At 41.1% G+C, this 25,168-nt stretch overlaps 1 protein-coding gene across 4 annotated transcripts in view; it reads left to right on the top strand.

Moving 5' to 3' along the window:
* The window catches only part of ano1a (anoctamin 1, calcium activated chloride channel a), a 98,748-nt gene extending 74,897 nt beyond the window's left edge, over positions 1-23,851 (top strand). For all 4 annotated transcript variants that reach the window (XM_071206120.1, XM_071206122.1, XM_034105966.2 and 1 more), the window contains 7 exons: positions 6,146-6,246; positions 7,116-7,258; positions 12,598-12,750; positions 14,428-14,480; positions 14,626-14,810; positions 16,860-16,965; positions 18,242-23,851. In XM_071206120.1, coding sequence (XP_071062221.1) covers positions 6,146-6,246; positions 7,116-7,258; positions 12,598-12,750; positions 14,428-14,480; positions 14,626-14,810; positions 16,860-16,965; positions 18,242-18,514 — 1,014 coding nt within the window. In that variant the 3' untranslated portion in view covers positions 18,515-23,851. The remainder of the gene's footprint in view (positions 1-6,145; positions 6,247-7,115; positions 7,259-12,597; positions 12,751-14,427; positions 14,481-14,625; positions 14,811-16,859; positions 16,966-18,241) is intronic.
* The last annotated feature ends 1,317 nt before the right edge of the window (positions 23,852-25,168 follow it).

Here is a 25,168-nt window from a genome sequence, read left to right as displayed (position 1 = left end):
TGTGCTTTTTAAGAAGCGGTTTTATCACTGCTACTTTGAATGATTGTGGAACATAGCCTGATAATAAAGACATATTCATAATATTTAATAAAGAAGTGCTAATTAATGGAAAAACTTCCTTCAACAGCTTAGTTGGAATTGGGTCTAACATGCACGTTGATGGTTTAGAAGAGAGAATCATTGAATGTAATTGTTCAAGGTTAATGGCTGAAAAGCATTCTAGTTTACTATCTAGTGTAATATTAGAAATTACGTTTCCGGGAGCTGTTGATAACACTATACTGGTCAAAGGCAAGAGGTCATTAATTTTGTTTCTAAGAGTAACAATTTTATCGTTAAAAAAGCACATAAAATCATTACTACTGAGTGTTATGGGAATAGAAGGCTCAATCGAGCTGTGGCTCTCTGTCAGCCTGGCTACAGTGCTGAAAAGAAATCTTGCATTATTCTTATTCTCATCTATTAATGAAGAGTAGTAGGCTGCTCTCGCTTTACGCAGTGCTTTCTTATATTCATTGAGAGTAATATGCCAAATTAAACGAGATTCTTCAAGTTTAGTGGAACGCCATATCCTTTCAAGTTGTCTAGACTTTTGCGGGTTTCGGCATTATGCCATGGAGCTAATCTATGTTGTTTTATTTTCTTCTTTTTCAAAGGAGCAACATAGTCTAATTTTATTCGCAGCGCATCTATAGCACTATCAACAACATGATCAATTTGGGGTGGTGTACACAGTGGCGTTTCTATATGTACAAAAGTGGTGGGGCACAAAAAACTCAGATGTCTATATATAAGCTTCTGCAGAGAGGTTCATGGCTGGTGAGGCGCTGGCACTGACTCTTCAGGTTTACAACTATATTAAATAAAAATATAATATTATTTTCAAAAGCTTTTTTTGTCTGATGCTTCAATTACTGATGTTCAACAGAAGGATACCCAAAAAAATGTAATTTTATCATTTAAATATTGAATTGTTCTCTCTTAGTAAGATCCCATTTTCAATAAAATTGCAGTCTTACCTTGACTTGAAGATGAAGTCCATTTGCCTATCCTTCTGGACAACAATCTCTATTACTTTTTTGTAAAAGTCCTCCTTATCTTCTTGTAGTTTCAAAAGTCATAAATCTAATCTAATCAATAGATTTATGATTCGAAAATGATAAAAGTAGGGTAGACATGTGGATATTATCCGGCTGAACAAAACGTACATTTATCTAACAGCTACGTTTCCCACAGATCTTATTTTGAGCTATTTTCTAAAATCCTATGGAGAAATCTCGTTGCTTTTTTGGAGGGAAGCCATGCGCAGCTTACTTCCTGGTTTTAGGACGCCTCACTGCAGCTCTCTCTCCTCCTCTTCACACACCACACTTTTCGCGGCACACGTACTTACAGCCAATCAGCTCTGAGTGATGTGAGATGACGTATGGTGGGGATGGCAGCACTTTGCCCCTATGGTCATTATTTTTTGCCACACACATTAAATAGGAAAATACTCTGAGCATGCGCAGTGTAGTTTTTGCAGTCACCGTTCACTTAGACAGTCAGAGGGAGGGGCAGGATCAGGTTTTGTCCCACATGGCTCTAAACAGCTCAATAGGCACACACTGTAGACACTAATTAGAAGAGCACAGACTAAAACAGAAATGTACAGACGAATCAGATGATTAAACATGATCTTAAAATATATTTTATATATTTTTTAATTAATTTTTTGCATTTTGTTGTAATCATTATTTTAATACTTTCTGCTGACACTAGGTGGGGCTGTGCCCCACCTGCCCCTAATGACCAGCCGCCACTGGGTGTACATTTTGTATAAGTTTCCTCCCCTACATGCAGACATGCTATCGAGTTAAGTATTGGTGGAATCTCTTCCTTAAATGTGGCTATAGCACTAACAGATAGGTTTCTGCTGCAGGAGCTTTTGACTAATGCTTTGTAGTCTAGTAATAGTACTTCAAAAGTTACTAAGAAATGGTCGGATAGAGCAGGATTATGCGGTTCGACTAATAGTTGCTCAATTTCAATACCATAAGTCAGAACAAGGTCGAGAGTGTGATTATAGCAGTGGGTTGGTTTATTTACACTCTGACAGAAACCAACAGAATCTAATGTAGAGTTAAATGCAACAGTAAGGCTATTTGTATCATCGTCAACATGAATATTAAAGTCACCTACGATAATTACTTTGTCTGTTTTAAGAACCAAAGTTGATAAAAACTCAGAGAATTCTGAATAAGGACCTGGTGCACGATACACTGTAACAAATAAGATTGGCTGCAAAGTTTTCCAGGTCAGATGCGTAAGACTAAAAACGAGACTTTCAAAGGAGGTATAATTTAATTTTGGTTTAGTATTGATAAGTAAACTTGAGTCAAAGATTGCTGCAACTCCACCTCCTCGGCCCGTGCCTCGAGCAATATGAGTGTTGATATGGCTGGGTGGAGTGGCCTCATTTATGCTGACATATTCTTCATGTCTCAACCAAGTTTCAGTGAGACAGCATATATCAATATTATAATCTGATATTAAATCATTTACCAATATTGCTTTAGATGCTAGAGATCTTATGTTTAAGAGACCACATTTAATCTTCCTGTTTTGTTGCACTGTAGTAGTTGTTACATTTACTTTTATTAGGTTATTATGTATGACACCTCTATTAGGTTTTACCTTAAATTGTCCTTGGGCAGACACACACACCGCTAATATTGGGTATTTTATTGGGTTCGGGATTCCTATGGATGACTGCCTAGGAGAGAGCGCAGAGAAGCGTGTAAGACTGCGACTCCGTCCTCCTGGTCTCAACTCCAGTTTGTCATGGATTAAGTCCACAAAGCCCTGAAATGTTTGCCGAAATGAGATCTGCACCTTCCAAAGTAGGATGAATGCCGTCTCTCTTAATCAGACCAGGTTTTCCCCAGAAGGCTGTCCAATTATTTACGAAGCCCACATTGTTTGCTGGGCACCACCAAGACAACCAGCGCTGAAATGATGACATGCGGCTATACATGTCATCATTGATCAGATTGGGGAGGGGACCAGAGAAGATTACGGTGTCCGACATTGTTTTAGCATAACTACACACCGACTCCACATTAAGTTTGGTGCATTCTGATTGGCGTAAACGAACATCATTACCACCGACGTGAATAACAATCCTACCGTATTTATGTTTATTTTTAGCCAGCAGTTTAAGATGCGCCTCAACGTCGCCCGCTCTGGCCCCCGGAATGCATGTGACTGTGGAGGCTTCGGTCTCTAAATGCACGTGTCTCATAATAGAGCTACCAATAACCAGAGTTGGCTTCTCAGCGGGTGTCTCGCTGAGTGGGGAATATCTGTTAGATACGTGAACGGGTTGGTGGGGACCTGCGGGTTTCGCGTTATGCCCCTTCTGAATAGTCACCCAGTCTCCCTGCTGCTCGGGAGTTGCCGGGGGACGGCTAAGAGGAGGTACCTTTTGCCGGTCCGCACATGCTAACATGGGCTTTACTTTAGCTGAGTTACTTTCTAAGATGCGGAGCCGGGCTTCTATGGCTATGATTCCCGCCTCCAACCTAACAACTATACTACATTTAACACATGTATCCTTACCAGTAAAGGAGGCCGGGAAGTAACCAAACATGAGACAGGAAGAGCAGGAAATAGCACCAGAGGGTGGGGAAAGAGCCATGGCTAGCTATCAAGCTAAAGTAGCTACCGTTAGCAAACCCGAAAAGAGTGTAGGCAACTGTGGAGTTACAGTCGCTAAGAGAAGGAGAGTTGTGAGTGCTTAAGCTGTAGTAACGTGTGATTACAACGTCAGGCACTTGTCGTGATCAAGAGTTTTAAAACGATCGATTAAGTTTAAGTTAATAAGCTATCAGCAACAGAACAGGCACACGGGATACCCGGAGATGACAACAACAACCGGAAGTTACAACGTGCTCACCGCAATAGGTTCCTCCTTTCGCTGCAAGGTGCATGTGTCTAGGATGAGGGTGATGTGTGTCAGAAGCGTCCCAGAAGCGTCTTGCCGCTGGGCTCCGCTAGAAATAGGATTGAAGTCTATTTTTCGACATGACGCAGCCGGAAGGTAATGTCGGGCAGGCAGGAAGTGGAACGTTCAGAGCATATATAGCATATATATGCACAGCCACACACAAACTAATGTTGCAGACCCTATCCCTCCGCAGTCTTTCAAGTAGGAGGATAAATGCCAGCGTTCTCCCCCGGTTTACAGGCACTGTGTAAATTATATATATATAGAATAATTATGACTAATCACTAAAATACAGCAACACATCTTTGATTAATGTCGTTTACAGTGGCGACTGGTCATTAGGGGCACAGCCCCACCTAGTGTCAGCAGAAAGTATTACAAATAATGATTACAAAAAAATAAAAAATATATATTTTAAGATCAGGTTTAATCATCTGATTCGTCTGTACATTGCTGTTTTAGTCTGTGTTCTTCTAATTAGTGTCTACAGTGTGTGCCTATTGAGCTGTTTAGAGCCATGTGGGACAAAACCTGATCCTGCCCCTCCCTCTGACTGTCTAAGTCAATGGTGATTGTAAAAACTACACTGCGCATGCTCAGAGTATTTAACAATACTATTTAATGTGTGGCAAAAAATAATGACCATAGGGGCATTGAGCTGCCATCCCCACCATACGTCATCTCACATCATTCAGAGCTGATTGGCTGTAAGTACGTGTGCCGCGAAAAGTGTGGTGTGTTAAGAGGAGACGAGAGAGCTGCAGTGACGCGTCCTAAAACCCGGAAGTAAGCTGCGCATGGCTTCCCTCGACAAAAAAGCAATGAGATTTCTCCATAGGATTTTAGAAAATAGCTCAAAATAAGATCTGTGGGAAACAAACCTGTTAGATAAATGCACGTTTTGTTCAGCCGGATAATATCCACATGTCTACCCTACTTTTCGAATCATAAATCTATTGATTAGATTAGATTTACGATAGACTTTTGAAACTACAAGAACATAAGGAGGACTTTTACAAAAAAGTAATAGAGATTTTTGTCCAGAAGGATAGGCAAATGGACTTCATCTTCAAGTCAAGACCGCAATTTGATTGAAAATGGGATCTTACTAAGAGAGAACAATTAAATATTTAAATGATAGAATTACATGTTTTGGGTATCCTTTGGTTGAACTGTCTGTTTAAAATTAATCGAAGCATCAGACAAAAAAAGCTTTTGAAAATAATATTGTATTTTGATTTAGGTCAAAATATAATATTTGTAAACCTGAAGAGCCAGTGCCTCACCAGCCATGAACCTCACTGCAGAAGCTTATAGACATCTAAGTTTTATAGTTTTGTACATATAAAAACGCCACTGGTCGTTTATAACTGGGATATTACAAGTATTATTAACTTTGTCTGTACAAAGTAGCCTGTCCAGGAAATATGCCCAAATCAACAAAAACTGCGAGCCGGCAGGCAAGACGCTCCGCTTCTGAAATGCTTCTGAAACGCGCCCGGTAGGGTATGACGCCGGAGGAGGCCGGACCAAAACCGTGGCGCAGCCGTACGCGCCGCAGACGGACCCGGTGGAATCTAGGGGTTAGGGACCAGCCACTATTGCACTGTTTTGCAATTATTGTGTAACCGATTCAATCATGCTGGAATCATCAAGCTAGCTAAGTCTGCCTTAGCGTTAATGCTAACATGATTAGAGAAAATGTGCCAACCAAAGTCGTCACTTATCTACCGACAGAAATGTGCTTTCCCAAGCGAGTTGTGTAGATGAAGAATAATACTTACATGTTTTATTAAATCTGGCTCTCTTTGTGTAACGTTACCACTCAGCTGCTTGTTAAAGTTGTTAAAACCTCACTTATGTGAGTCCAAACTTGCCACCAGTCAGTTTATATGGAAGTTACACTGTTTTGATTGTTTCAATAGTAAAGGAACACATACACATTACAGCTGGCCTGCCCAAGTTGTAATGTTGATTTGAATCTCTGTTCTGCTCTCATTCTACTTCTAAGATAAGTGTGTGTTCATGGCACTAAGGGAACACAGCGTGACGTGGCTGTCTGTGGTCCGCTTCTCCTGACTGCACTTTGAACTCCCCACTGTCCCCCCATGCTCTTTGCCTCTATCTGACCTCACTTCCTGAACCTTGTCTCTGCAGTGTGCTCATGCAGGCTGCCTCATGGAGCTGTGCATCCAGCTGTGCATCACTATGCTGGGCAAGCAGCTCATCCAGAACAACCTGTTTGAGATAGGCATGCCGTGAGTACATGACTTCCACTGCAACATGTATTCCCACGAAGCTAACACGGTGAACAACATTTCCACACACAGTAGATCGCAATGCGTCGGTTCAGCAAGCCCCAGAACAAATATTGCACTCCCACTCAGTTTTGCCCGAGAGAAATCATTTAAAGGCCTGTCTGGTTTTCAGACGCACTTACCTGGGAACTAGACAGCATTATGCCTTCCATGTTCTCTGTCTTGCTTCATCCGTACAGAACTCTGTAATGGAAGCCTATTCTCCTTTTTGTTTGGTTCCCTTTCTTTATGACGTGGTACAACAAAAGCACAGTTCTCCACTGTGTCACATATATCATTTTTAGACCTACGTACATTCTGTCCATGAAAGAGTTCTGTATCATCAAGGGGAAACCACATTCTCTTGTATTTTCTCTAATAGTCAGGAGAAAATGACCTTTGTCTGGATTTATCATGAGAGCCTTGAGACGTTAAAAAACCATACTCCACAAACAAATGGTGTTGCTATGGTGATTACATCCATAACCAATTAACCACCAATAATCCAGGTGGCATGTTTCACGAGGATGAAGATGGATCAATTGGAAAAAAGACTTTGATATTGACAGTGTTGTAACAATTTATTTCACAACATTGAGTTATACAAAGAGGTATTTATTTTGTCCAGCCATATATATCAATAAGGGCAGGCACAAATAAACGATTCCCCAATGCAGCAACGTCACATTGCCAAGGAAACGTCATGTAGGGAGGTGTTTACCCTGTTGCATTAGACTGCATTAGTTTAGCATCCATGTAATGGGTCCTTTTTATCAAAAGAAAAGACTCCGTTAACAACGTGTTGTTCCCATACTTGTATGTATGTACAGGAAGCTGAAGAAACTGCTCCGGAGGAGGAAGTCAGAGTTGGACTCAAAGCAAGAGGAGGAGCTGAACAAAACCCTGCAGCGGCACGAGAAGGACCACATCCTGGGTCCCTTCGTCGGCCTCAGCCCCGAGTACATGGAGATGAGTGAGTCTGAACACAAGGCCGTTGAACACACATGGCATGCACACTGATGCTCTGTTGGGATTGGTTATGTCTCCGCGCTGACAGCTGCTGGTCCCGAGGCTACAGTATATGTTCTCTGGTTGTCTGTCTGTCACGTGACACGTGAATCCTTTCAAATTGCTCACAAAGGTTGAACTCAGGGATGAAATGATGGGATGTTGGTGGTAGAAGGAAAAGCTCACTGTGACTAACAAAACCTGTTTCTAGCCTAACTTATGAAATTCTAATTATTACATTTCACACATGTCTAATAAGATACAATTAAGAAGTGATGACTTTTTGGTCATTTGTAAAATACAACTTGAGGTTTTTTGTTTTGTTATTTGATGGTTCCTGAACATGAACGAGACACAGGAGCAGTCTGTAGTTCCATCCTTGCTGATCGTGCTCTTCACCTCAGTGATGCATTATGCAGCTGACTAACAGCAGAGGTTCTCAGCCTCATCGCTGTCAGAGTGGTGCCCCCCACCCTGACTCAGGAACATCCCATTTGAAGGTCAAATCTAACAAGCATAATGGCTGCGAGCACTTTGAAACACACACTATGTGCAACAAACACATATAGTGTCAGCACAATAAGAAACAAGCAGGCTTAGATATTCCATTGAGCTGTAATACAAGTACATGTTCGCTTTGAAGTCAACTGTGTTGACTTTAATTGTATAAATATATAATTTAGCAGCACACGGACAGTCAGTCAGTGTCACGATTCTCATGTTATGTCACGTTTGTAGGTTTGGGTGTTTTGCTGTTCTCCCCGTCATGTTTTCCTCTGGTTCTTGTCTGGTCCCTCTCCCTGTGTGTTCCCCTGTCGTTAGTTTCCCTGTGTGTCTCGTTGTCTGATCGTGTTCACCTGTGGCCCTTGTGTTTCTCCTCCCCTGCCCGGCTGTTTCTCGTCCTGTGATTACCCCTCCCTGCATTTAGTCTTGTCTCTTCCTGTGTTCAGTGTTGGTTCGTCTTCTGTTGGTGACTGAGTTCACCGGGGAGTGTTCTGTTTCGTTCAAGTTATTTTCATATCCTTGAAATAAAGGTTAATCCGAGTTATCTGCATTTGGGTCCTGCTTCCTTCACTCAACCGTAACAGTCAGTCATGTGGAAAACTTGGATGTATCATTCTTCACGTGCACCAGGGATGTCCATGCATGCATGTGTTTAATTAAGTTTTAATTTGGCTCATGGAAACGGCGGTCATGTAATTGCTCTTTTTTAATCTAATCAAGCCGTTGATCCATAATTCCCAAGGAGGAAGAAGATCCATATCACTTAATGAAGGATGTCGGAAGCTTATCCCAATACAACTGAGAGATTAAAACGGCTTCAAGCTCAATACTTCTACTTCTTGTGCCCTTTTTAGGATACTCAATTTAGGGCTGGGCGATTTGGCCTAAAAATAAAAAAAATGGACAATTTTCGATTTAAACCTCGATTTTTTTCTGTTTTTTTCTAAACAAACCAGACCAAGGCAACATTTAAATACATATTTTCTTTATTAACACAATAAAAATAAATGAGATTACCAAGTAGTCTAGGCCTATGTGAACAAATCAGTTGTTCAAGAATTAAAAAAAATTAAATAAAAACAGCACCACGGCACTTGGCTGTCATTAATGTGCAAAGATTTTTTTTAAATCAAACTGAAAAAAAAATCTCTTGTAGGCCATCCCTGAAAAAACTTGTAAAATGAAATACAACAAATAATAAATAATGATAATGAAATGAATAATAAAAAAATACCCTCAAACAAAATAACATCCCTTTAACTTTCTAGGAAGTTGTCTTTCCACAGACCTTACACAGAACAGTTGTTTGTTCTATGTATGACCGCTTGTACCCGAACCACTTCCATACAACTGAAGTAGCACCTTTTTTAGGAATGAGTTCTTCATCTGTGTTCGTGGACATTTTTATGGTACTTCTGTCGGTGAAGCGGTGAATGTGATTGTAGTAGGCTATGTGACTACCCGATCTGCAGCTCTGCACATGCGCACAGTGTTATAAATTAAAATCAATGTTTTTGATGGCATAAAGTACCTTAAACATACCGTCAGTTTAAATGCTGTTTTATACTGAAAAACCAGAAGTTCTCGTGCGCAGTTGTTAAGCTTTTATTCTGAAAATCCTTCATCTCCGGTTAGCATTTAGCATGTGGCTAATATACCATTTACTATAGAGGTGAATTTAGTAGCGATATGACACGGAGTGTTGCACACCGAAACCTACTGATTTCAACTACTGTATAGACGTCGAGATATTATTATTGCTGAATATTAAATGAAGGTACAGTTTATTTGAATACGTTTGTTTACAGACGTGGGTAGCATGAGACAACAACCGGAACTACCAGAAATGAAACCAGCCGTGAAGTTTTTCCTGTCTTGAGTATTGATTACAGCGTTCAAAACCATATTAAATGAAAAGTCATGAAAGAGATAAGGAGGAGAAAAGGCGTGTTTAGTTATATATGTAATGTACAATGTCTGAGTCCTCTGTTATGCTCAACAACGAACACAGCATAACAACAGCAGATCGGGCAGAGCTGCAGATCGGGGAGTCACAGGCAATGTGGCTGAGTTTTGTGCGCGTTCTGGAAAGTGAGAGAGTAAGCTACTACGGAGTCCCTTAAAGCAAAACAAATCTGCGGAGTCTAGAAATGTTTTAAAATCGCGATTTTTCGGTTCAGCCATTTCACAAACCGTAGGAAAGTAAAAATGCAAATTAATCGTGAAAACCGAAAAAAAAATTAAACTGACGGTTCGAGATGACTAGTAGCCCAATATTTCATTGCACAACAGTTGTTGGGATGCTGTCACAGGCTCTTTAAGGTCACATCAAAATAAAAAGTAAGTTCTAGTTTTTTTTAACATTTGAAATCATAAATGTTGGCGAACCGGAGCTAACCCGGAGAAAACCAATGACTGAGATCACAGAAGGAAGTTGGGCGGAGTTAAACCTTACTCTCTTACAGTAAAGCCTCAAAGAGCTCAGACTCCCCTCTGGTCAGCTCACAGGGACGTACATCCTGAAGACTCGTTGGCGTGTGAGGACCCCTGGGTGCTGTCGAAGCCTCTCTGGGTGCCTGGAGGGCTCCACAGGTCAGACAGCTCCTGCAGCCCCTGAAAGAGCCGAGAGACGAGCTCCAGGCTGGCTCCCTCCTTCTCCTCCACCATGGCACCATCGCCTTCCTTGGCGTTGTTCAGCTCTTGAACTTTGCGTCTCAGCTTCTCCCTCAGTTGGAGTCCGGCGTCTCTCTCTGCTGTGATGGCTTCGTTTTTGGCCAACACACCGTAATAGTTTCTGGACCTGCTGTGATTGAGAAGGACCTCGATGTTTTTGCGGAGGACATAGTTCTCCTCGCTTATTTTGTCCTTCTCCATATCCAGCTCCTCACATTCGCTGTCCAAAGCGTTCCTCGCTCTGATCCTGGCGTCCAGAAACTGATGTTGCTGCCTGAGCGCTTCATGCTCGCTGGAAATGCAATCCGCCTCAGCCTTGACCTGGTCATAACGGCTGGCCGGCAGGCGTCGGTGTCTCACTGTCAGTTCTCGGACTCTGCGTTGGAGGATGTCAGTTTGTCTCAGCTTGGCCGGTTTTTCAGCTGTCATACGTGCACACTCGGCCATTTTACTTTCTTCATCCGCAAGTGTTTGGGTTAGTTCCTGGACCCGTGTTTTCAGGGAAGTGTTGCGTTCGGTGACGCTAATACACTCCCCCTGCAATCGTTTACGTTTGTCTTCCTGTTTCCTCCCACCTTTCTTGCGGATTTCCCTGAGTGTGGTCTGAATCTGCCTTTCCAGCGCATCGTTTTCCCGGCTCTTTGTGGTGTTTTCACGTTTTATTGTCTCAAATTCACTACGCAGTCTTTCGTGGTCGGTGAATCTCCCGTTTATCTCCACGATTTCACTCTGCAGCAGCCAATTTTCCTGGAGGAGTTTTTGCTTCTCCTCCTCAACAGCCCTACATTTTTCCTGCAAGGCTGTTTGAGTCTGGAGTTTGATGCGGAATTCCTCCACTTGCCTTTCAAGATTTCTACTGAAATCTTTTGCTGCTTTCTTCTCTTTCTGTAGGTCTTTCAACAGCTTTTTAAAATCTTGACTGTTCACAAGCTGAGTGCTAAGCTCAATTATTTGCACACTCAAGCCAGCATTCTGTTGGTTGATGGCTCCTGTCTCCATACTTAGAGACAAAACCTTGTGGGACAGACTATTTTGTCCCTCCAGGGTTTCACTTCCCTGGAGGGTGGTCTCATCCCTGCTGGACTCCTGAGACATTTTGTGTTCAGACTTCCTCTACTTTTTATACCACGGAATATAATATAGTAGAAGCAGCAGTCTGAAGTACGGGTTTGTTAAAGTAACGTACGGGTCTACTGTTACTGGAAAATGTGTGTATCTGAGTATGTCAGTCAGAGTATATTCAAACGTTCAAAGCCTAGAATTGTTACCATGACATCCCTGGAACTGCCTTTGTGCTGTCATCATATTCCAAAAGCATTTAGCTCCGCCCAGAATTAAGAAGCGTGGAATGTGATGACATCATTACATCATAAGTATGTGCTTCTGATAAAAAAAAAAGAATAAAATGGCTTTGGTTATATTAAATACATTGTGATATAGAGATTTTTATATTGATTTTAAAGGTATATTTGGGGGCTTTATTGGAGATACAGTGTGTGTGCTGTGTCATCCTTACACGCTTAGTTGAAATAATATGTACATTTTTGCAATAAAAGGTCTAAATCTACATCTAAATGATATACTTTGTTGAGTTGTCTATGTACTTTATTCCAACTGTTCATATAATTTTCAAGTACAGAGAAATGTGCGATCTAAATCACGATAAAGGTTTATGTCATTTGCCTGTAATGGCAACATATCCCTTTTGAGCATGATCCAATGTAGCAATGTCTACCAGAAGCTGGGATAATATCATCTTACATCCACTTTACATCATCTTACACCCTACTACACACTTTTTGTGTTTGTTGATTTTACACATATATTTTTTAACATATTAAAGGATTTTAGTAATTTAGCATCTGGATCTTAATTGACCAATTTTCCTATATTAACGAAGTTTTTTTAATGTATTTATTTATTTAATTTATAAATATATCATTTGTAGTATAGGGGCAATGGCACATCCAAGCATCTTTTGGACCTGACACATTCCACCCAAACGTAGTTGAACAGTATAGCGTTCCAATACTACACTGTTAACGTCCAGGAGTCCAGGTCAGTAGCAGAAGCCAGTGTGACAATTCAGTAACTCCTGCTCATGTCTCCCCTGTTCTGTGTCTTCAGTCATCCAGTTTGGGATGGTAACTCTTTTCGTGGCCTCCTTCCCTCTGGCTCCTCTCTTCGCTCTCCTGAATAACATCATTGAGATCCGCCTGGATGCCAAGAAGTTTGTCATGGAGCTGCGCAGGCCGATTGCAGCCAAGGCCAAAGACATTGGTAGGTGCCCCCCTATATCAACTTTATTTTATTGTAAGAAAATCCAGGAGAACAGCCTGTGCAGGAGGAGACGAGAGGTTCAATCACAATAAAAACTAGAAGGACATGTACACATAAAGGCATGTCAATATTGATTTATAACCAAAATGATTAGCAGTCTTAAAAATGAAGGTGTTAACATGTCACTGTGAAAGCAAATATTCTTAGACTACCCTTAAATGTGCCAGACATCCAGAACATTTTAACTTTTAAATGCTAATAATAATAATGATAGTTACCTTTTATTTGTTAATTGTCTTAAAACAAAACAAACTGCTTAACTTAAACAAACAATCATAATAAGTGATACAATAAACCTCACAAATAGATTTGACTCAGACCACCAATAGGAAATGAGAATCCAAACCTGCAGTGTGGTCGTGCTCAACTGCAACAACACAAAACATGGGGAAGTTTGACCAACTCTGTACTGGGGCCATCTAGTGGTGGCTGGTAGTAACTGATTACAATAATAATATAATGTACACCTGGAATGACTACTTTTTTGATAATGTCAAAAACATATTAAAATCCTGGAAAGGGGCATATTGTCCGTTTGCACAACAGCAGGAACATGAATAAGAGGGGGTTCCGGGGTCTCCCTCAGGGACACTCGGTTTCCTTCAAGATTTCTGCTCATGTTCAAAACTTTCTGCACATTTTCCAACATTTCTGTTTACTCTGGGAAAACACAAATGAATGTGGAATAGTTCAAAAATAAATTGTAATATTATGATATAAAGTCTTATTTTATAGAGAATGAATTCATAATAATCCAAGAACAAATCTACCCACCCAGATTGCTGTGCATTATGCATTATCACAAACAAAGAATAAAAACATTTTATAATTTACATGAAACACCAAATAACTAGATGTCTTAGTTATTTTACTAAGACATCTATAAGCCAACATCAACATATAAATACCAGCACCTTCTCTCAGGGTTTACCTACCATTATAATGCTTAGGTGCTGCACTCATTTTGGCTCCACCTAGCTAAATGAATGTAAAATCAACGGGCAGAGCATCAATGTTAAATACATATCATACCAGATACAATGGTTGTAGTTGTTCCTGAGTCCTGGGTGGACTTCTTCTGCAGGTTTTGTCTTTAGGCTAAATAGTGTTTATTCATTGTCTGCTCTAGCTTTACCAAACTCTTGAACAAACATATTGTAGCAATAATAAAATGATCAGAAATAGCATTTCTTTTTTTCAGTGGTGTAGAATTGGAGGGAAACCCTTAAACACCCTTCATGCACTGAGGGCTTCCAAACAGCTTAATTCATTCAAATTAATAATAACAAAAATAAGTAGTCAAACGTATGAGTTGCTTCAATTCCATTTAGTTGCACCATGGGATGAACGTCAGTCTCAGCTCAGCTGGAAGCATGTTCCAATAGGATGAGGGAGTTAGGGGAAGTGTCAAAGCAGATTAAACAAAGGCATTGGGCCTCATGGCATGTGTGAGTCTGAGTGTAGAGCAGATGATGCTTAGTAACATTGTCAACACTATTGAATACCAATTGACCTTCTGAAAAAGCCTGAGGAGGCCAGTCTGCAGGAGCTGAAGCCCCCTCTAAGGTCTGTGTGTGCATGTCCCAGCTTAATGGCAGACCTTCTGTCTTTCTGCAGGCATCTGGTACAACCTCTTGAGAGGCCTCAGCAAGGTAGCAGTCATCGTAAATGTAAGTCCTTTACCATCACTGCACTGTTGTACTTCAAAAACATGTCTGAAGAATAAAATGTCAGATTATGGAGATTTTCTTCGTCTGTATTCAAAATAACAGACACATTAAGGGGATGCGCTGATTAGCAGTTCTCTGCCCCCAGGCCTTTGTCATCTCCTTCACCTCGGACTTCATCCCTCGGCTGGTGTACCAGTACATGTACAGCCTGGACGGCACCATGCACGGCTTCGTCAACCACACCCTGTCGTACTTCAACGTCAGCGACTTCCAGCCCGGCACAGCCCCTCTCCAGCCAATGCACCTGGGCTACAAAGTAGAAATATGCAGGTAACATTTCACTTTATATCCAGGACCACTTCACCAAAAGTGATATATTTAAAGGAGATTTATTGGACACATTTGAACGTTCATTCTAGTATTTTTCACACGTATTGATTTGATCAAAAAACACATTATTTATCTCATACATATATATATATACATATACTGTATAGCATATATATCTATATTCACCCTTGGTTTGAAATGTTCCGTTTTGGCGCCTGTTTCTTTAAAGGTCCCGTGTCATGGCCATTTCCAATGATCATAATTCCATTGTTGAGGTCTAGAATGTATTTATACTGTTCAATGTTCCACACTCACATTGGTTTCTCACAGCATCTCTGTATAGTGTGTGTATTCACTCTCTGTCCTAAACGGCTTGTTGGAGCTCCTGCCCCCCCCCCTCCCTGTGAGCCCAGTGGCCGTCTGCGAGACAGCGACACCCAGCCCGAGCTCACACACACGCCCGCTGCCTGGCTGGGAGTTTGTGTGTGAGCACACACACAGCCTCGCCGCGTCCCGCCATCTCAGGCGGAACAATCGGCAGAGCTGCAGCTGAGAAAAGATTGAGTGTGTGTGACGGCTCCGCGGACGTAGCATTTGGACCAATCCGCAGAGCCGTTACGGCACTATACCCAAATACGTCACTGTACCCAGGAAGAAAAAGAGAAATCTCCACCGAGGCGTTCTGGGGCAGCAGGCAGGTCTTCTCTGTGTTAGAGTTGTACTCGCTAAAGGGTGTACTTTGAGGGTCTGTGACTCTGCAGACCGTCTACATGCAGAACAACCTTCATCACACACAAGGGGACGGGTCATAACCGGAAAAGCATGACATGGACCTTTAAGCCCATTCTACTCTGATTGGTCAGTGTTTCAGAGGGTTCTGTATCCGTAGCGTTGGCATCTCTGCCAAGCCCAGAGGAAGTATACAACACAGGGTTTTGAAGCCAAAAGGGGAAATATGAAATAACAGCTCAGTCATTTGATTCCATTGAGCCCAGAGAGAATTGTTCTCATTGGAAAACACACATCAGTAAATCAGCGTATGATTTGTCTTTGAAGTACACATTTTTTAATCGTCTTAAAGGTTCCCTATTATACTCTTTTTCAACAATATATTACAGTTCTCAGATATGTACAGAACATGTCTCTGAAGTGTTTGACTGAAACACCAAACAGATCATTGTAGCATCCCCTAAACCCCTCTGTTTCAGCCCTGTTCCAAAAGTGCTGATTCTGTGTCTGTAACTTTAAATGCTAATGAGCGGCTGCGGGCCACGCCCCACTGAGATGATTGGTTACTAAAAACACAATGGTGCTCGAGGAGGAGATCCAGGTGATAAGGTGGGCGGGGCTTACCTTGGTTGGTTATAATGGTTGCACAACCCAAAGAACATTGTGACATCACAAAGTGGCCAAAATCTGATCAGCTAGGTTTCTATATAGATGGATCAGGACAAAAAGAGAGAGAATATTTTCCCAATCTCTTATCAGGGAAACATATTTATTGATGAAAGACATGAAAAAGTGGATTTTGCAATAGGTGACCTTTTAAAAAGCGCTAACAGTTATTTCCCTCCTCCATTCACACGACGGAGTCAAGATCAGACATCACTGAGCAGCCTGGAAGGGGGATTGAGGAAAGCTGAAGGGCGGATGACCTTTGGGGTCCATGGATGTGAAAGATCGCCGGAACATCCTGGGAATTTTCTACTTGAACTTGCCATTTTGGCTTCATGTGCAACTTGCACATTTTTTGTGACACTACAGCCCTATTGGTGTCCTGGTGGTTCATCATTCAAAATTCAAACAATACTAAAACTCCTCCCATTCTCCGGAGGACATTTTCAAAGTCTTATTCTCATGGCCTGACCTCCTAAACTAGAACTGTTATACAGTAAAACCCTGTACTGTTAAACAGCACCGTCGCCTGTATTTCTGTCCCTTGTCCTCCTCTTGATGATCTCCATGTCTTTAAGGGGAACAGGTTAGATGGACAAGCATCACATGGAACATGTACATTGCATTTCTTAATAAAGATGTGTCTGTGTCCAGGTATAAGGACTACAGAGAGCCTCCCTCCTCCAGCTCACAGTATGAACTCTCCAAAGAGTTCTGGGCGGTTCTGGCCGCTCGCCTCGCCTTCGTTGTTGTCTTTCAGGTTTGGAACAACACACAGATATTAATATCACACACACCGTATGCTTCAACATGCTTTCACACAGTCACTTACTTTAACCATTCGTATTTGATGTGGGTAAAGAAAGCAAACGTGCAAACAACTCATCCATGTTTGATGAGGTGTGTGAGCGAGTGGTGTGACAGATTCTCTGCAGACTTTAATGTGGAAGGTCTTCAAAGGGAACAGGCTTCCCTTCAGCTCATTTGAATTAGCTTGATTTTTATTTTAACTTGATTCATTTAAAAAATGTCTCCAAACAAGGAGACTGTCCATTTAAAATAAAACAATAACTCGCTATTTGTTATCATGCCTAATAGCTATGCCTTATTTACATTTCTAACCTACAGCAAATCAAACCAGTTGTCCCTGGCGTATATCTTTTGACATCTGCTCTGTTTTGGTTGGACTTCCTTTCTGAAATGTATTTGTAGATTTTAATTTACTTATACAATCTGTTAGCAGATGGTCAGCTTCTCAACAAAACGTATCTGCTTTTTGAGAAGATGTTTCACGAGACAGTGTCTACCTTGGAGTGTGTGTCACTGCGGTGCACCAACTAGTTCATTGTTATTCTGTAAACTGTCCCGTTTAGGATGTATCTTTACAATAGAAATAATATTCTTTAAAAATTATCGTGACAAATCTTTTTTAACTTGTTCTTAAGGCAAAACAGTTTGGATCAAACGTATTCAATAATAACTCTAGGATAGCTAATGTCGTGGACCTCATTGCTGCTAACCTACACACATGACTCTTTCAAATGAAAAGAAACTCATCCTCATCCTAACCATGACTAGTTGAGATACAACTCGTTCTGGATTGACCAGTAGCCAATGATGGCTTACGTTAGCTGTTTAAAAGACATTACTAATTAAGCTCAAGTCTCCTCTACTTCTGCTACCAGGCACGGCAGAGGATCTTCAGGCACAATGCTGCGGTAATGACGGCCAATAGGAAGACACTATATTGTACTGCTGAGATATTACAGTACTACGATGTGCCATAAACTGTGTTTAATATAACTCTAGATAAGATGTATGAGACACAGGTTTCTTCTTTTGTTTGTTTGTTATTGATTAGTAAAACAGTAGTGGAAAAAGGGCCTTCTTTGAGGTCCATCTGGGCACAACACATGGTGTCAGCATGTCACGAATAACCAACAGTAGGACAATAGTTACTTAGCTTGGCTTTATGTTACTCGGCTAGGCTGTGTGCTTCCATGCTTTATTTCTTCTCTCTGCCCCCCCCCCTGCAGAACGTGGTGATGCTCATGAGTGACTTTGTGGACTGGCTGATCCCGGACATCCCCAAGGACATCAGTCTCCAGATGCACAAGGAGAAGATTCTCATGGTGGAGCTCTTCATGAAGGAGGAGCAGGGCAAGAGGCTTGCAGCGCGGGACAACCACCCCTCCTCTGCGACGCAGACCCCCCCGCAGCCGCGCTCCAGAACCGCCGCGCACGCAGCCGGGTGGGAAAACAGGCACAAGCAGCCACAAGAAAACCCAGCACCTATATATAAACTGTAAATACGCTACTTTAAGAAACACATGATCAGTTTTTAGGAATCAGCAAAGCTTTGCTGCGTTCATGTTGTTTGGTAATACTTGCAGTAATTAACCTGCAGTTCAAACGTTAACGTGTTAGCAGTAGAACTAATTGTTTGCCTCTTTTATCTGTTCCCATGTAAAGAGCAAGCCATACATCGGGCATACATCTAGCCAACAATACTCGTAGGATTTAGAATCGCAAACTGTGTTTGAAGGGAACAAGCCATTAGTTCACTTGACTCTGGGAAAAGTCCTTGTCAATGGGGTCTTCATTCAGGATGTCCAAACCAAACCCAACCTGCAACTTAATATGAATATCTTTGAGCAGTAGGTTCATAACTGCCACCTTTCTCACGGGACTTGAATGCAGCTTTTATATGAAAGACAGCCTCCGTCCAAATGGCCCTGCTGAGAAGAAGTCCCTCCCAACACAACAGGAAGTCCTTTCTCCTGCCAAGGCCTTTTACCCCGTTTCTTTGCAGAGTTATAGACAAATGCAAGATTGTATTGATGTACTGTTTTTAATGCGCAACATGGTCTAGCACATGTGTTTTGTTTATTGAGATGAACACCAGAAGGTTTTGGAAGAACTTCTGTGTCATCAATTTGTACTCTTGTTTTGTACGAGCACCATTTTGCTCATTGTTACTTTTTTTTTTTTGACTATGTACAAACTGTCAAACAGTGCTCAGTGGCATTATTCCTGGAAGCACAAGTCAAGTCCAATGAACTGGAGTCGAAAAGCTGTATTTGGCTAGATTTAGAGGATAAACACAAAGTGACGTCACGCTCCTCTCGCTGAGATGATATACTTCGGGTGTGCCCTAATAACCACGAGAGAAATATTTTCAACACAAGTTTTTGATGATTCCTTAAGCTTTATAAATAGATTGTTTAGCGATTATCTTATGGAAGTTGTCAGCACAACAAGTTGAAAACCACAGACTGAATATCAAAGTAAATATACAGAAGTTACCGTGACATCAGCCATTGGATTGTAGACGACTGTTTCATGCCTCAAATGTTCCATTTTGGTTTGCATGATCCATGGAGGAGAGGTACTGTAGGAGCTGGAGAGGAGGGAGGCCGGCGATGCTAGGTACTGTTAGCATGACAAGCACTAAATGACCAGCTAACGCTTGTGCTGGTTTGATAGCTTGGTTAGCAAGGTCGATCTGTAATTCATGTTAACTTACCTGCTTTCATTAACAGGGCGCCAATGAATACTTACGTTGCTAAAAATACAGAGTTTGTTAGCATAGTGAAGTAGTGCGTAATCATGGGAGTTGTTGTCTTAACCACCATTGCCGCCACTGCACTCATTTTCTCCTGAAAAACCTTGCGGATGTGAATCCCTAATATCCAGGAGGGTCCACTTGTATAGAAGTCTCTAGGAAAATGAATTTCACTCAATGAAATACCACAGTAAATACTTTTCTAGTGAGTTATCTCAATCACTAGCTCCAAATAGCATGATGTTTATTTTGTAAATGATTTTGAGCACATGGAAGTTAATAGTAACGGTTTGATTGCCTGAAATGTTTCTTCTTCAGTATTTGGTTTTATTATACTTCACTAGGGATGGGTATCGAGAACTGGTACTAAGTCAGTACCGGTACCTGATTGGACGGTATTGGTATACCGTTAAGCCGCTGGACAAACGGTGCTGCTATCGGTATATGAATTACGCTACTTCCTTAGTTTAAACAATTCTGGTTGGTTGGGAACCCTCATCCCGTGTGACGTATCCGGTTTGATTACCACTCTGATTGGCCACTGTGAATGCCACTCGTCATCTCTCCTAACAGCGCTCTTATTATTGTGAGACTCCCGGGGGCAGACGCAACGTCTTGCTAGAAACAGCGTCTCAAGGCTTCTTAACATTTAACAACCTATTAATGATGCATACCCACTTAACGGGAAGAAACTCAGCTAACAGACGATATTAACCATTTGACCCACACGGAACAGAAGTCCAACACCAAGAGTCTAAATCAACACTTAGCGAAACGGGCTAACGGCTATTTTAGCACATAACTGGCAAAAGCGATCTTTTCTACGTCATTTTATCATTTTATCTGCACAAATAACATATCACATGAAAGCTGAGATTCCATTGGTGTAACTGTACGACCAAAACTCACTGAACTAGCAGCCAGGAAAGAGCAAGTAAACAACTTCACTTTACATAGCCATGATGATAATGATGTCTTACCTTTGCTGTTTTGTGATCAAGGGCATACAAACGGTTAATCCAATGTCTCTGTGTAACTTTAAAATGATTACTGATAATCCATCATTACAATTATAAATAATAAACGGATTATAATGGTTAGCTGACGGGAGCTTCCGGTTTAGGAGGTGCGCACGCAGCGTCTCGTTTTAACTGAATAATGGTCATGTTTACATGGATTTATAAACTGCCCCTAATTACCGCCCCCCTTCCAGAGACACACTATCAAACACACTCATACCTGCTTGCTATGACATTGAAAAAGTTACATTAAATAATATATAAAAATAAATTACAATAAAATGACTGTTTAATCTTCACATCATGTCTATAATTTTGAGCACCAAATTATTGAAAAGTATCGATAAGAGTATTGAAAAATACCGGTATCGATAAGCAGTATCGGTATCGATAACATCCTAACGATACCCATCCCTATACTTCACCCTCTCTCTCCAAGATGATGAGGCCAAGAAACCAGATGGCCGAAAGTGCTACAGTTGAGGCTCCAACACCATGCCACCTTTGTGGCCACCTTTCTCACGGGACTTGAATGCAGCTTTTATATTAAAGACAAAAAAGCTTCCTTATTATGTGTCACTAGCCAATGGGTCACTTCATGGTTGCTATATCCACTTTTTGTTTGCAGTCTGCTTCCAGTTAAGATTGGTCATCGTTTAGAAGGTTTTTACCATGAGCCAAATTATCAGCAGAGGTGTCCTCTCTACAATGAGGGTCAGAAGCTAACTGCTTCTAAGTTCCAAATGTCCCTTAAACTAAATTCTTCATTAGGTATAAATATATATAGTTATAACAAACAAAATCTCAAGAAGATCTGGCACAAAATCCATTTATGACCGCATTTGCAAAGGGGAAACACCATTAGAGATGACTTAAAGAAAACGGTTAAGGACTTCTGTATATTTGAAAATGGTTGAAAACATTTTGCATATTGTATGTACACAACTAAGCAAAGTATGTTACGTAGAACTAGTCTTTTTTATAGACATTTTATTTGCGGAAATGTTACATTTACTACATTTAAAGTTGTGCACTGAAGATGGATTTCAATGTTTAAAGTCACGTGTAGTGGTACAAATATGTCCATCGTGTTCTTATATAAAATCAGAAAACTGCATCTTGAAACAAATTTGATTGGTGAATGGAACAACACTGATAGCACTATGGGCTCATTACTTAAAGCTCACCTATTATGCTATATTTGAACAATATATTATTGACCATATCTATACAAAATGTGTTTTGCTCAAAATACCAAACAGATCACCCATTGTAGCATGCCTCATACCCCTCTATTTCAGCCCTGTTACTAAAGTGCTGATTCTGGGTCTGGCCCTTTAAAAGTAACCGAGCTGCTGCTGGCCACGCCCCTTTGGAGCGCTCGCATGCAAGCAGTGAGCTCTGTGAAGAGAAGGCTGCCTACCAGCAGAAACTCAAGGATTGTTTCTGAAACAGTATGGAGCTCAAACGCTTCCTCTCTTGCGGGTTCACCACAAGGACAGAACCTTTTATATCAGGCGTCTTTACACATACTCTCTCCAGTACAGCTGAGTGTTGGCGATGCTTGCTAATGTAAACACAGACCATATTACTTCCAAAACACGTAGCGCATTGTTTCTGATACAGCGACGTTTCTGATAGGGGACGATAGGTTGGGGCAGAACGTTGCCAGGAGTTCAACGTAAAGCCAGCCCACATTTCCGATATTACGTCATTACCGCATCAAATCTGGATCAGCTCCGTTGTACCCCAGTTTTTAGAGATGTGGGTAAGGAGGAAAAGAGAGGGTTTTATTTTCTGACACTTTGTGAGTCTCCTTACACACCGGGGACACATATTTATGTATAAAATACATTAAAAAAAGTGCATTTTGCATAATAGGTAATTAAGGGGACTCTGCATCTGGCTACAGTAGGGATTTTGAGCTTCTTAAGGACCCTTAAAAGCAGCGGCAGGGTTTGCTCACACCACAGTGACAGTTTTTAAGCGAAGTGACTGATTTACTGCCTTACATTCTCCCAGCCTACTTCAGGAACTCCCTCAACTATTCTGACTTATTTCAGATTTCCATCAGCAGATCAGTACAAAGCAGATTGTACCAATGGAAAGGCAACACTGTTTATATTTTATTATCTTGCCTTATTTAAAGCTTTGAATGAATTGGCATTTACCTAAAGCTGCAACTATTTGCAGCACAAAGACTGAATAATATAGTATATATTTAGTTTTGTATTTATCAATCTGCAAAAAATAACACGGGGAGTGACTGGATGCCACTTTAATGTTCTGGAAGGAGCAGTCACATGTCCACTCCAAACTCACCCATGTGTCGAAACCTGCCCCCTGCTGTATATATATCAAACTACCCCTGATTTAAGCCCTAACCCAGACTTATAGAATGTATTATTATTTTATTTTCCCGTGATGTATAATCACGTTTAGATCAAAATGTTGTCGATGAAAATGCATTTAATGTGTCAAATGGTTTTATCAGCCCACAGGGGACCACCTATTAAGACTATCACAAAGACAGTGATGTATTTTATCTGATTGTCTTCATTTGAATTATTTAGTGGAAACGATGAATTTGGAGAAAACATCTCCTAATACAGACTACAAAGACATTTTATCACAGAAGATGTTGCTTTTTCTTGGAAAATGACTCGCTTTTTGAGCAAAGACTGCACATTTTATTTTGTACCAAATCTTAATACTCTGTATGTAAGTAGGTTAGTGTTGATATTCAGTGATAGCTGCTGTCACAGGGCTGCGGAGCTAGTGTTAGCTGTGTGTTTTCCCTCTTGAATCTCTTATAAGATGATGTCACATGTGAAGCCCCTCCCCGGCGTCCCCCATGACATGTCCCCTGCCTTGTGTGTCATGTTGTAGTTACAGCATGAATCAAACACTGCAAGTTGTGCTAATATCTATTATAACATTGTGTCAAAGCACATTTCACAACATGTGTGAGTGTTTATGCATGTATAACCGATCTGTCTGTCCCTGCGATTTGTGTCTGTTTTTGGTTCAACTAAATGCAAATAAATGCGAGATGAACTGTCTGCAGCCTTCAGACATTTATTGTAAATTCCTGTATTCACTTCATGGCATTTGTATTCAATGCACTATAGATCCTCCTGAGACCCACCCATTCATTTAGTCCTTTTTGACATTTGGTTTGGTCCATAACTATGAGGTTATACATGCCACAGCATTAAGTCCTGTACTCCACAGAGGACACCCTGGGCTTTTCAGACATGTGACATATGTGGGGGTGTGGCTTTGAAAAAGATAATAGGCTTGTTTGAGACAAGCAAGACCTGCGCATTTGCGATCAACGTCTTGCTAGTGCGTTGCATGATGGTTAGTCATTTTGTCCGACTTGCTCTGGAGGCTCGCCCACATGAGACTTTGAAATCTCGCGGGACAAAGACGCCCGCAGCCTTAAGAGCGAGGCGAGTTGGCACAGTTGCTCTCCACGAGCTGCGGAAGCGAAATGCTTGATGGGAAACGGCTCGCTGGTATCTCGAGCTGTGCGCTCATTGGTGGGTTTTACCACGTGCTGCTGATGAAACTCTCCCATTGGCTGGCAAAAGTTTGTTGTTGTTTTGTGTCAGTTTTACGTCGCCACATCCATTCCCGTTTTTCATCATTGTTCCACAATGTTTATCATCATGACATTAATATCTATATATGTTATACTATACTGCTTACCGTTTTCATACTTTATATATCTTAGCATATTCATACACACTGTTCATACTGCTCACAGGCTGATATCTAGTGTATTCATACACACTGTTCATACTGCTCACAGGCTGATATCTAGTGTATTAATACACACTGTTTATTCATCATTCTATATGTTATTCTGTAGATTGTGTACATTACTTTCCTCTTCACTGCTTGTTGCACCTGGTTAGAAGCTAAACTGTTCGTGTCTCAGTACCTGTAATATGTGCAATAACAATAAAGTTTCTCTTTAAGTTAAACCAAATCATTAAAATAAAATCTATTGTAATGTAATGATTTGGTTTAACCTTATTTATTGAATACATCATTTAAAATGGCAAGATTAAATCAAATTACATCCATGTTGTACACATCATAAAGCTTAAAGTGGCAGCTAAAGAATTAACACAGCAGCAGGTCTGTTCAATTCATGCTCATGAAGCTTCATGTGTGCGGATCTGAAGGACTGATCATTTGTAGCCTGTCCACCTATCAGTTTGCAAACATTAAGAGGGAGGAGCATTTCTAATTATGGAACCCAGTCACTGGTGTGGTTCATCATCATGTCATTCTCCATACAATACATGTGGGATTTCTATTGCATCCACTTCATCTGCAACGAAAAACGCCAACGCAATTTCCGCCAT

The sequence above is a fragment of the Pseudochaenichthys georgianus genome, chromosome 3 (assembly GCF_902827115.2).
Source record: "Pseudochaenichthys georgianus chromosome 3, fPseGeo1.2, whole genome shotgun sequence".
Taxonomy (NCBI): domain Eukaryota; kingdom Metazoa; phylum Chordata; class Actinopteri; order Perciformes; family Channichthyidae; genus Pseudochaenichthys; species Pseudochaenichthys georgianus.
The sequence above is the reverse complement of the archived record's forward strand: the minus strand, read 5'-3'. Positions and strand labels throughout refer to the sequence as shown.